The following is a 13,348-nucleotide window of genomic DNA, read 5'->3' as shown; positions in this document are numbered from 1 at the left end:
TCTTCCCCAGGTAACCTAGAGTGTTAACCACAACAACAGAAAGCAAATGCGGACAGGCTTCCTTACCTTCACATCTCACGTGGGGCTCAACTATCATTCTATTACCAGGTTCTGACCAGAATCCACTTTTACAAGCACAGTGGGAGCTGTTGTGGCAGGCGGCATTCTCACCGCATTGAGGGCAGGATGCTGCAGGGAACACAGAGTACACTTAGGAACTGCCTCATGTCCTTAGGGAGATCTCTTTTGTATCCATTCCACTTATTAATATAAATGCTCACAGTGCCTTCCCATATCCATATTCTTACATAAATTTCTATTTTCCAAACTGTCACATCTCAATAAGGAGAACTTATGTTTCTTTTCCTGTGAGCTTTCTTTAGTCATCATGGCCTCATTGACCAGCCGAGAACAAGCTGATAATGCCTTCCCATTAGGAGTCGCTCCTTACATCAATGACTGACAGGAATGAGTCTACAAAATACTTGTCTTCAAGAGGTGTAGAGATGCCTCCGTTGCTAATTTAAATCAGATTTCAAGTAATATTTATGTGTAAGTATGATGACCTGAGTTCAAAACATGTTTCACAATGCCAGCAATGAAAAAGTTTAGGTAAAAAATGTAGGCTGGCATCTTTCAGTTCTGTAACTTTGAGTCAGCTCCTCCTCTAGAGAACTAATTATTATTATGTAGATTTCATCTTCTTCATAATTATGGCATCTTATCATAGCGATGTCATGAACATCAAATACAATTGCATGTGTAATTATCCAGCTAAGTGCTGGAAACAAAATGGTGACGATGGAGATATTAGAAATATGGCAATGGTGCTTAAAATAAAATCATAAAATGTTTCACACTTAACAGTGACCCATTCACTTCCAGGAAATAAGATTCCATACCCCTTTATCTTTTCCCCAGGCTTTATCCATGAATAGACTCACCTGAAACATTCTGCAGTTGTGAGACTGACCAGACCAGCAGGATACCAAGAGCTGAAAAAGAAAGAAGAGGAAATAATCTAATTGGGTTCCTTTGGGGCTCTGGCTCCGCTTGGGAGTGTTATGGGCTTTACTAGTCCCATACATAAGACTCTTGTACTTAGGCACATCAGTTCACTAGGGTAGTGACAGCGAATTGTGACGAGCGTGAAAATACTGAAGGAGAAAAGTACATCCTGTTGACCAGTGGATGTTCCTTCAAGACTTGCACACAGATATCATACTCACAATCTTTGTTCTATGATTATGGGGTCTCTCTTTCCAGCACAAGCCTCTAAACCCACATTTTGTATGAATCTAAATCTAATAGCCATGAAAAAAAGCACAATGTAAAAAGAATTCATATCTTTGGTGACTTTTCTGTTTGAATCTGTTTTTATTATTCTCAGAAGGAGAAGTATACCAGCTGATTTTTGTCGACTCAATGCAAACCTGACATAGCTTGGAAGAGAGGATCTTTACTGAAGTACTACTCCATCTGTAGACAAAAACCTGGGTGTTTTCTGGATTAGTAACTGATGTGGAAGGGTCCAGGACACTGCTGGCAGTGTCACCCCTGGGAGGGTGGTCCAGGGTTGTATAAGAAAACCAGCTGACCAAGCCGTGGGAACAAGGCAGTAAGCAACATTCCTCTTTGATCTCTTCATCATGTCATTATTTGTGTTCTTGCCTTCTTTATAAGAATTGCAATTTTAAGCTAACATAAATTCTCTCTTCCCCAGGTTGTTTATTTTTACAACAGCATCAGAAAGCAAACTAGGACAAGAATCTAATAAAAATCCAAAGAAATCACTACCTAAGTCTACCTTGGTGATCCAATTAGTTTAATGGAAATGACTCCCAGAAGCATGTGTGAGGTCTTACAGGCACATAGTCAGCTGAAGGACAAGTGTGCCGCCAAAGAGTTTCCTTCCCATTGCAGCATCCACTACTGCTCATTTGCATCTTGGAAAACAGGCAACAAATAAGCCCCATCAAACTTATCTCTATAAGAATGTTAGTGATCTAATGTGGAAGTATTCCATGAGCATCCACATGGGCTCTGATTCAAATGTTCCAGATGTGTGTCATGAAAAGAGGACAGAGTTACACAAGAAGGTGAAGTTGATTTCTACGCATTATTTTATATCATCCAAGAGCACTGAGATGTTAGCGTTCTACCATGTAATCACGTGTAATTAGAAAAACAGAGTGGTATGCAGATAATTTGAAATGCTCTACATTTTGTATGTATTCAGTCTCTATTCTAGTTTGCTTCAGAAATGTGGTTCATCTTCACTCACATTGAACACATTCCATGTGGTCATGTGATGCATGTGGTTTATGGGTACAGTGTACACAGCAGACATGTAACTTGCAGCGGTGTTGCTGTTCTCAGGGAGATGAATGAAAAATAGGAAAGCATAGACTATGTGTGTTGGACCGCATACTTTCTAACTGATACAAAAAGCCTCACACACCTTTTCACAGATGTCACAAGAGCTACGTCTCCTCCTTCCTGTGACCAGACATTTCCAGATAACAGACCCCCAAGTAGAGAATGACTAAAGCCAGAAACATTCCATCGTGCACTAAAGAAGCCCAAGCTATTCCGTACGTCCCTTATACAGGTGTGTACTCAGGACCTTTCCTTCACCCACAGAAGCAAAAACTAAGCCTCTAAGTCTAACTGAAGTGTCCTGCTCCTGGATCTATTCCCCTGGGCACAACATTTTCTTCTCCCCACTCTCACATTGGATACCTTCCATTCATTAATTCTGTATTCTGTGAAGTAGGTGAAACCCCTATTTCACATTTCCACTCACCTGGATCCCTAACAAACGCTTTGCTTAAAGGCTGCTCTTTCTGTGTCTCTCTCAAACCCCATTTCTCCTCCCTCCCAAAATCCTACCAAGTTGGACCCTGAAAATCAAAGGACAGTAGCATATTGGGACTTAATAGCCAGATTTTGTAGATATCTGATTTTGCTGACATGTTTTTGAACAGACATTTGTACTGTTCGTGAAAGCAAATGTTAGAGTTAAAAGGAAAGTGATGGCTAAGAATGTGATGTTGTAAACCTTGAAGAAGATAAATAAGAGGGATTGCAGCTAAGTGTGAGATAAGCAAGCTGGCCAGATAAGAGGAAGTAGAGTGCTCTGGGAAACAGAAAACCAGCCCTGCAGGGCCCAGTTGACTCTGGTGGAATCCCCCTGATTCACTTCCCTTTCTGAGGAACGTAAGCAAGGCTCTGTGGCCATCTAATCTATACTTGCATCTAATTGCAGCAGACTAAATTCTGGATAAGGACAGCTTCTAAACTGTCTCCAGCTATTCTAAGAAGAATACCGCTCCAGCCAGCCTCACAGAGAAGGAGCTAAGCCTTGGGTAAGCAAGAGACCCCACAACTACTCTTGGCACCTCTGATGAGAGGTAGCCACCCATGTTCAGCCAAGACAACAGTCCATTGAAATTACAAGCCAACCACTTAAGTATGAAAATAAATAGAGGGCAGATTAATTGATGGATAGTTCAATTGACAAAGAGCCATGCCAAGATTGAGAGTTAGCAAAACCTAATGGATGATATGATGCCTGATCGTGGATATCAAATAGAGAAAGGGAACCTGAATTGAAGAATTTTCTTTATTACATTGACCTGAGGACATGAATGTAAGGCATTTTTTGATTGGTAATTTGCACTGCATGGCAAATAGGAAATACATCTTCATCTTCAGGTGGAGTGTGCCTCCATCATCATAGGCCGTTTAATGGTGATTTTAATATTCATCTCACCTTCCTGTCTGTTATGACCCTTCCTATAAGACAGAAAAATCAAAAGTGGGGCAATTACAGAGAAGGAAGAGGGCCAAATTGAGTAGACAAGGGAGTTACAAACAAAATACAAAACTATTTGTTATACTGTAATGTGCAATTAATAATTTTTATCTCATTTTTATGTCAGATCCAAAAACATTTTGCACAGTTTTGGACACTGAATGTCTATGATAATGATGAAAATTTGATGGATTTATATTTTCACTTAAATCTGTGAGCTTATCTGACAGTTTACTTTTCTGTGTAAAATGTCAGCTTTTGCTGAAAGTTTAAGTGTTTTCACTGTGCCTTTCATTTCCACGGATACTTATAGGCAATGTGCCTTTCATTTCCACGGATACTTATAGGCAATGTGTGAGGAATCTCAAACCAAAAAATGCAGAACAGAGATTAAATAGCACAGACACATAGTACTGTTGAGCTAGAAATTGACAATTATGGGTAAGTAAGAAATGATACAAGTAAGCAAAGCCACAGGAGATGAAAGAATCCTTTTCCACTTACCTGTGGCATGCAGCAGGCAGCTGATTCCCATATCTCCAGTTGCCACCATCAGAGATCTGAGAATCTATTCAACAGGGCTGGGTGAGAGGTCCTAGAATGAATGATTGAATCTATAAACAGTAATCTCTTGGTGATCAGAAAAACTTAGAAGACAAGCAATGCACATCAAACTCATTGACTTTTGCCTCTTTTCATCAACAATCTTGAGGGAAATACCAATAAAAGATGACCAGAGTAGCACTGACTGGGGCACAAATGCTTTCTCCAAGAATCAGAATTCTATGTAGCTCAGTTCTGTTTTGGTTTAAAACCCTGTTCACACAGTGATGACTCCAAAGAAAGGTTGTTCTAACACTAACTGCTGCTATTGCCTTTCAGGTTTTCACAACAATTACATTCATTTTGTGGTGGGCAATATTACATTTACAGACAGCACTGCATAGTGAAATAATGTGAAACACAGAGTATGTATTGCTTCACAGCTGCATCGGTTTCTATGAGTTCACTTCCGGCCCTTTTCTGTAGCTGGGAATATACTATGCATAGGGTTTCTCCATGTGGCTTTGGAACTTGTCCTGGAAATCCCTTTGTAGATCAGACTGGCCTCAAACTCACACAGAACCTCCTGCCTCTGACTTCCAAGTGCTGGAATTAAAAGTGTGCACCACCATTGCCTGGTTCAAGATTTTACTTTTTAATTATGAATTTTACATTTTCTTTATTTCAAAAAGTGTACAGCCTGGGCCTGAGAACATGGCACTCTGGTAAAGAGTGCTTCATGTGCAAGCAAAAGGAGCTAAATTGGCATTCCTAACATCTATGTAAAAATACGGGGACAGCTACACATGCCTGTAACTTCAGCAGTGGAAGGTGAAGAAAGCTGGATCTTTTTGACCAGTAACCCTAGACAAAATGTCAAGTTCCCACTTTCTATAGTAATACTGTCGCAAAGGAATAAAGAGGAGAGTGAGTAAAGTCAGCTGACACTCTCTTCTGGTTTCTGTGTGAGCATGCACAACTATACACAATTACACACTCAAAAGCATGTAACAGATATGTGTACACAGACACAGACACAGACACACACACACACACACACACACACACACACACACATACACAGACCCAAGTGCAAGGAAGAAATAAAAACAAATAATAGACAACAAAGGCCCATAAAATTCATCAGTAGTGCACTCTTTTTGCAATTTGGGGAGTTCTTTGTAGTTCACGGCTGCTGAGTGAAGAAGAGTCACTGTTCTTCTGGAATGTTGCCACTGACAGGTTGTCTGTGCTTCAGAATAGAACTTTGTATTCAAGGACATTTATGTATAATTAATTCTAGGCTCTGTGAGTTATTAAACACACAAGAATAGGATATGAAGTTGGAGGAGTACATGAGAGTGGAAGTCTGGAAGGGGTGAATGGAAGGTGGATGTGATCAAGACATTTTGTGTGTACATGTATAAACTCTGAAAGAATAAATCCAAAATTAAAAAGCATGGTCTCTTCAAAAAGGAGTTAAATATTTACATTCATTTTATATTCATGGGGTAATTCATTAAGATTCTTTATACTGCGGTTTATTTGACTATTCTAAAGAATGTATTAATATGTATCTGTGACTAATAGGTGCCTTGTGCTTTTGGTGATATATTCTTTCTTTCAGGTGATCTTACCAAGATTTGCTTCAAATACCTCTGTAGTGGTGTGTTTTCTAAAGAGACAAGAAATAAATAGGAAACAAAATTGTACAGGACTTAGTCACTTTTAAAGTTATTTTGGGAGAGACATTATACTATTATCTTTACACATACATATATTTGAAATTTTACAGGATAAAAAATGGTGTGGGTGGGTATAGATGAGAGAACAAATTCATACCAATAAGTTAGTATTTAATAATCTATCAATACCAAAGGGCAGAAGTTTGCATGCTAACACATATATGAAGCAGAGAGAATGATCAGGTAATGTCAACATAGTATACAAAATCAGAAACTGTTAGATAGATCAAAGATATTATGAGTGGTTTGGTATAAAGGAATCTAAGACAGATTGTATTTTAGAGGATTGCTTCATTAGAATTATCGTCGTAACGCACAGCCTGGCCTGGGTCCTAAAGGGAGTCAGGCTTCTCAGTTATGGATGACAAAGGGACTTGTTTGTTCTTACATGGTTTGCGGGCTGGAGGATGTGGAAGGGGAGGAGTCACATACATATGAGCTAGTCAATATACCAGGAGTAACCAAGTAAGGAGGCCTATATGAACATTAATTTCTGGTTCGAAATTCTTTGGGGTCTGGCTAATGGGGTGGTGCTTGCTTTAGAGCTTCAAGGGCTGGGCGATAAGGGGAACGCAAGGATCACGTTAGACTTGTTTACCAGCTGCAGAGAAGGAGCTGTGAGGGAAATGGCCGATGCTATGTTCCAGTTGTGACAGTTTCATCAACTTGAGACATCATTGAGAAGTGTTCAGTTAGGAGAAAAATCTACCATAGCTGTGCTTTCAATGTATAAAGTACACAATAAGAAGGCATAAAATAGCATGAAACATACTTGAGACGAGGTCAGACATCAATGGCAATGAGCAAGAGAAGCTTCTCCTGGGTGATGCTGACCCGCTTCACCACAGCTATCTTTATATAGCAAGGCAAACAGTAATTAAATCTTTTGTCAGACATTGCCTGGAAATGCTTCATCTACCAGACATACTGTATATATTCTTTCTTCTTTCAAAGACATGGCGATTTTACTCTTGGGTTGTTTTGGTTGCTATTTCCCCTTTTCACAGGACAGGGAGTCCGTTTCATTCTTGGACAAGGGCCTTAGAGAACACCGTAAGGCAAACATGCTTGGATCTAAAGTCAGGATTATGTCTAGCAAGGACACCTTTACAGCCACCTTCGTAGTGAACACAGTACAATATACTATATAATATTTATTATAGGAAATGACACCTAACCCTTACGAACAATAGACAACACTGAAAATATTTCATCAAGGCTAAAGTGAAGAAATACCCCAGTAGTCCTGCAGAAAACCTGTGATTGGTGTAAGTGTGGTGCTTTTATTGCATCAAAAGTCTGAGTCATGATTTGTACAGACACCATTGTCACACTGTTCCTTTGGCCATCAACTGGGTTCTTCAATTAACTTTCTTACCCAGATTGGTGACACCTGCTGGATCATCTGCTGGTATTGCAAAATTAAACCCATCAAGTGCTTTTATAACTTGTCTTTCCTGCCTACATATGTATTTTTCTGTGTACATGAATGTGCACTTATGCGCATTCATGTGCATGTAGCTGTACATGTGTGTACAGTTAACCTTGGCTTTCCCCTGGTTCACCACTTTTGCTCTTTACCATTGTCGGAATTGGGTGAAGTGGCAATGAGCAGAAGAGAGGGCAGGGGCAGCAACTATGGCAATGAAAAGACCCCTGAAGGAAATTGGAGAAAGAAAGCAGAGGCAGCAAAGAGGATGAAAGCCACGAGAGATAAAGAAGTGGCTGCAGTGACATCAACAGATCAGTAGGTACTGTGTGGCTCCCAGATGGTGCGGGAGAATTGTCTGTATTCTGTCAATCATATTTTAAATAAACACTGATTGGCCAGGCAGGAAGTATAGGTGGGTCCACCAGACAGGAACTAGAGGTGGGGCGATGAGTACGGGAGTATTCTGGGAAGCAGGAATCTCCCTCTGCATTCCTGCCCAGACCACCAAGAAGCAAGATGTGACCTACCCTTCTGAGAAAGGAACCACACCATGTGGCTAACATAGATAAGAACAATGGGTTAATATAAGCTACAAGAGTTAACAAGAAGCCTGTGCTAATGGGCCAATCAGTTTTATAACTTATGGAGATCTCTGTGTGATTTTCTCTGGGGCTTGCCAGCTGTGGGGTACCAGGTGGAACAGAAACCCCAAAAAGCAGGCCCCTTCATGTGACACCCAGATGCTGTCCACTTTTGTCTATTGTTATAGCTCATAAGTGTTGGAAGCAGTGGGCTGCTATTAGTGACATTGTCTTCAAGCCACTGGTGGGGGTTAAAGTTCAGAACACTAGTCCACCATCTGAATGCCCAGGGTCATAGTCCACTGCATTTCCAACCCTGGAACAATGTAGCAATAGCTCACAGAGCCTGGTGCTAGAAGCCTGCATATCTCTCAGTCCAATGATCAGACCTGAAGTGTTCCATGGCTCTAGACTACAAACACTGGAAGAGTTTCTCGTTGTCTACTTGTGATTTCTGTGTGGAGAGAGCAAAAGACTCTAGAATACCATGAATAATTTATGAAGTCATCCATGAATCAATCTCTCCTATGTCCTCATGCAGTGTGTCAGGAAACACATCGTGAGACTGTATTTTCATAAAATATTATTGGAAATTATCTATAAAACTCACAGGATCAACTGCTTTTGCAAATTTGTGGCCGGGAATCTGATGTAACTGAAACTTCCACAGTATCAGTTGTCTTACATTCTAACCAAATGCAGTCTCTTATGTAAAAACCCATTTCTGGAGGGGAAAATATAGGAAGTGCTTAATGTCCGAGTAAATGAGTCATTGAAGCAATGGGCTGCAATATTTAGACAATCACTTGAAACTGAGAAGAGAATCACCTGGAGGAAAATGACAGTGGGTGTCTGGTGTCTGAGGTAGAACATCAAGTGCATAGTACCATCAAAATCACTATTCTTTGTAAATCTGTAAAATAATAAAACCTCAAAAACATGCTAGGGCCCTCAGAGATGTAACTCACTGGGTGTCTAAGTGGGAAAAACAGCATGATAATATTGCTACTGTTCATAATTAATATCATAAATAAAACAATATTTCATAACTGTATTAAATAGCCTAGGAAATATTTTATGCAACATCACAATAAAATCAAAGATTATTGAGCAATACAGAATAATACGTTCAAAAGTTACAGATATTAGTAGGAGAATATGAGGATTTTATATTTTAACTGTAACTTTAAATTTTATATATTAATTTTAAAGTAAACTTTATTATAAAAAATTTAAAATTAAAAATAGAATTTTTCCATGAGTCATGGCTCAGAGAACCTCACAGAAGAGGTGGCAGAATACTATGTAGGAGCCAGAATACCACAAAGTCAGACATGAAACAGTCTCTTCTAGAAATGGGCACATAAACAAGAGCAGAAGAATAGCAATGGACACATTAATGTGGAAGGGGAGTCCATTATGACAAATAACTACAGGCAATGACTACTGATGGACTGCTAGGAGAAGGAGACTTAGCCTGTTCCAGAGATGAGCCCCTTATTGGTTAACCAATGCAGAACGGTAAGCCATGAACCCACTTGTACACAAACAACTGAAAAATTCTCAGCAGGGTGTGTGTGTGTGTGTGTGTGTGTGTGTGTGTGTGTGTGTGTGTGTGTGTGTGTGTAGAAGGGGGATGTAACAATCATAATAAAAGAAGATTTTTTTTCTCAACTTGAGTGTAGTGGAGCATGGGATGGATGTGTGGGAGGGAAACTGGAAGAGTCTAGTGAAAGAAAAGACGGGGGGAAGTCACATAATTTTCTTTCATTTTCAGTTACATTTTAAAATATAACTCTTGCTTTGACAGTAAAAATAATAATACTAATAGGGTCAGGGATAAATATAAACTGTAAATCTGTTGCTTAGAGAGAAGACCCTGCATATGCAGTAAAATACAGCAAATAAATTCTAAAGGAGGAAGAAATGAAGGAGGATGGGGAAAGGCAGAAATGAAAATGATAAACGCAAGGTATTTTATAGTTGGGAAAATAATATGATTTAAAGACTGGGTTGTTTCTTTTTTTTGTATGTTACAATTTATTTACTTTTTTATTGAAAAACTTCCACCTCCTCCCCTCCTCCCATTTCCCTTCTACTCTCCCCCTCCCCCTCCCTCTCCAGTCCCAAGAGCAGTCAGGGTTCCCTGCCCTGTGGGAAGTTCAAGGTCCTCCCCTCTCCATCCAGGTCTAGGAAGGTGAGCATCCAAACAGATCAGGCTCCCACAAAGCCAAGACTGGGTTGTTTCTGTTGTGGCTCCACCTCCGCATTTCTGCTTTGATGTGTGCACTGGGTGGAAACCTGAGCATGGAATCCCTCAAGCTTGCCTCCACATTTACTATTAACTTTCTCAGTGTACCAAACCAGTTAGGTGCTAACTGCAGCATCCTAAGCTAGTGCACTGACCTGCATTTAGACAGAACACATTTACTATAGGAAAAGTGGTCCTTCTCTAATTGGTAAAAGTGGTCTCTCCCCTAAAAGTTATAGCATTCTTGCTAAAGAAAAGCTGTATCAGGTACTACTTTAAATATTTTACCTATTGAAAGTGTGTTTATGTAATGTCTTTATTTTGCAATCTATCTATCTATATACTCTATTTGTATGTGTACATATATGTGCAATTGTGAATGCACATTTTACCTTGCAGATAATTCATTTCATGTAAAACTTTAGAAAGTGAACCATTTATGAAATAAATATTAAAATATAAATGGTTAAATCTTTTTTTAAAAAGAAATGGTATTGAGGTTGTGAGTTTATCTCTTCACTTTTAATGTCTCATCTTTTGAAAATTATTTTGATGTATGTTTTATATTTGTAATTAAAACATAATTATATCATATTCAGCTTCGTTTTTTCTCCCTCAAATTCTTCCCATGTAACCCCTTGTTGTTACACACACAACACTCATGAGTATGTGAATAGATATGTTTTTTTCTTTTTTTCCCTTTTTATTGAATGCTACATTTTCTCTGTTCCTCTCCTTGCTTCTTTTCTCCTCACTTCAACCCTCCCCCAAGTCCCCATGATCCCAGTTTAGTCAGGATCAAAACACAAACAAAGCTGCTATGAACATAGTTGAGCACATGTCCTTGTGGCACGATTGAGCATCCTCTGGATATATACCCAAAAGTGGTATTACTAGGTCTTGAGGAAGGTTGTTTCCTAATTTTCTGAGAAATTGCCACACTGACATCCAAAGGAGCTGTACCAGCTTGCATTCCAACCAGAAATGCAAAAGTGTTCCCTTTTCCCCACAACCGCTCCAGCATAAGTTGTCATCAGTATTTTTGATCTTGGCCATTCTTACAGGTGTAAGATGGAATCTCAGAGTTGTTTTGATTTGCATTTCTCTGATGACTAAGGATGTTGAGCATTTCCTTAAGTGTCTTTCAGCCATTTTAGATTCCTCTGTTGAGAGTTCTCTGTTTAGGTCTGTGCTCCATTTTTTTTTATTGGATTATTTGTTCTTTTGATGACCAATGTTTTGAGTTCTTTGTGTATTTTAGAGATCAGACCTCTGTCTGATGTGGGGTTAGTGAAGAGCTTTTCCTATTCTGTAAGCTGTTGTTTTGTCTTGTTGACCATGTCCTTTGCTTTACAGAAGCTTTTCAGTTTCAGGAGGTCCCATTTATTAATTATTTTTCTCAGTTTCTGTGCTCCTGGAGTTATATTTAGGAAATGGTCTCCCATGCCAATGTGTTCAAGTGTACTTCCCACTTTCTCTTCTATAAGGTTCAGCGTGGCTGGCTTTATGTTGAGGTTTTTGATCTATCTGGACTTGAGTTTTGTGCATGGTGATAGATATTGGTCCATTTTCATTCTTCTACATGTTGATATTCAGTTATGCCAACACCATTTGTTAAATATGCTTTCAGTTTTTCCATTTGATATTTTTTGCTTCTTTGTCAAAAATCAGGTGTTCAAAGGTGTGTGGATTAATACACGGGTTTTTATTTGGTTCCATTGGTTCTCCTGTCTGTTCTTACGCCAACACCAGACTGTTTACAGTACTGTAGCTCTGTAGTAGAGTTTGAAGTCAGGGATTGTGATTATTCCAGAAGTTCTTTTATTGTACAGGACTGTTTTGGCTATCCTGAGTTTTTTGCTTTTCCAAATAAAGTTGAGTGCCATTCTTTCAAGGTCTTGAGAAATTTTCCTGGGATTTTGATGGGCATTGCATTGAATCTGTAGATTGCTTTTGGTAAGGTTGCCATTTTACTATGTTAATTCTACCTACCCAAGAGCATGGGAGATCTTTCCACTTTCTGGTGTCTTCTTCAATTTCTTTCTTCAAAGATTTAAAGTTCTTGTCATACAAGTCTTCCACTTGTTTGGTTAGAGTTACTCCAAGATATTTTATGCTATTTGTGTCTATTGTGAACGATGTTGATTTTCTAATTTCTTCCACAACCCATTTATCATCTGTGTACAGGAAGGCTACTGATTTTTATGAGTTAATCTTGTATCCTGCTACATTACTGAAAGTGTTGATGAGTTGTAGAAGTTCCTTGGTAGAATTTTTGGGATTGTTTATGTAAACTATCATATCATCAGCAAACAGTGAGTGTTTTACTTCTTCTTTCCCAATTTGTTGGGAGACTTTTGATGACTGTTTCTATTTCTTCAGCAGTTATAGGTCTGTTTAATTTGCTTATCTGGTCTTGATTTAATTTTGGTAAGTGATATTTATCCAGAAAGTTGTCCATTTCATTTAGGCTTTTTAATTTTGTGGAGTCCAGGTTTTTGAAATATGACCTGATGATTCTCTGTATTTTCTCCATGTCTGTTGTTATGTCCCCCTTTTCATTTCTGATTTTGTTAATTAGTTGTCATTGTTGGTGGTGTTAATTTCACATGTTTTCCCTTCTTTGGGATTTGCTGCTATGATACCATCAATTGCCTGTATTTTTGTTGGTGTAGCCAACTTCCTTGGGTTGGAGTTTTCCTTCTAGTATTTTGTGTAGGGCTGGGTCTGTGGCTAGGTATTGGTTAAATCTAGTTTTAACATGGAATACCTTGTTTTGTCCTTCTTTGGTGACTGAAAGTTTTCCTGGGTATAGAAGTCTGGGCTGGCATCCATGGTCTCTTAATGTCTGCATAATGCTTGACCACGACCTTCTGGCTTTCATTGTCTCCAATGAGAAATCAGGTGTAATTCTGATAGGTCTACCTTTATATGCTACTTGGCCTTTTTCCTTTGCAGCTCTTAATATTTTTTCTTTAC

At 39.0% G+C, this 13,348-nt stretch overlaps 1 protein-coding gene across 7 annotated transcripts in view; it reads right to left on the bottom strand.

The window, feature by feature from the left end:
- Positions 1–13,348, bottom strand: part of LOC148121266 (adhesion G protein-coupled receptor E4-like) — an 86,634-nt gene that overhangs the window by 41,141 nt on the left and 32,145 nt on the right. For all 7 annotated transcript variants that reach the window (XM_087909462.1, XM_087909461.1, XM_087909466.1 and 4 more), the window contains 3 exons: positions 4,322–4,412; positions 945–995; positions 67–189 (listed from right to left, as the gene is read on the bottom strand). In XM_087909462.1, the coding sequence (XP_087765588.1) occupies positions 67–189; positions 945–995; positions 4,322–4,370 (223 nt within the window). In that variant the 5' untranslated portion in view covers positions 4,371–4,412. The remainder of the gene's footprint in view (positions 1–66; positions 190–944; positions 996–4,321; positions 4,413–13,348) is intronic.

Source organism: Myodes glareolus, chromosome 8, assembly GCF_982192425.1.
Source record: "Myodes glareolus chromosome 8, mMyoGla1.1, whole genome shotgun sequence".
Classification (NCBI taxonomy): Eukaryota; Metazoa; Chordata; class Mammalia; order Rodentia; family Cricetidae; genus Myodes; species Myodes glareolus.
Note: the sequence above shows the minus strand (reverse complement) of the source record. Positions and strands in the feature narration are given on the sequence as shown.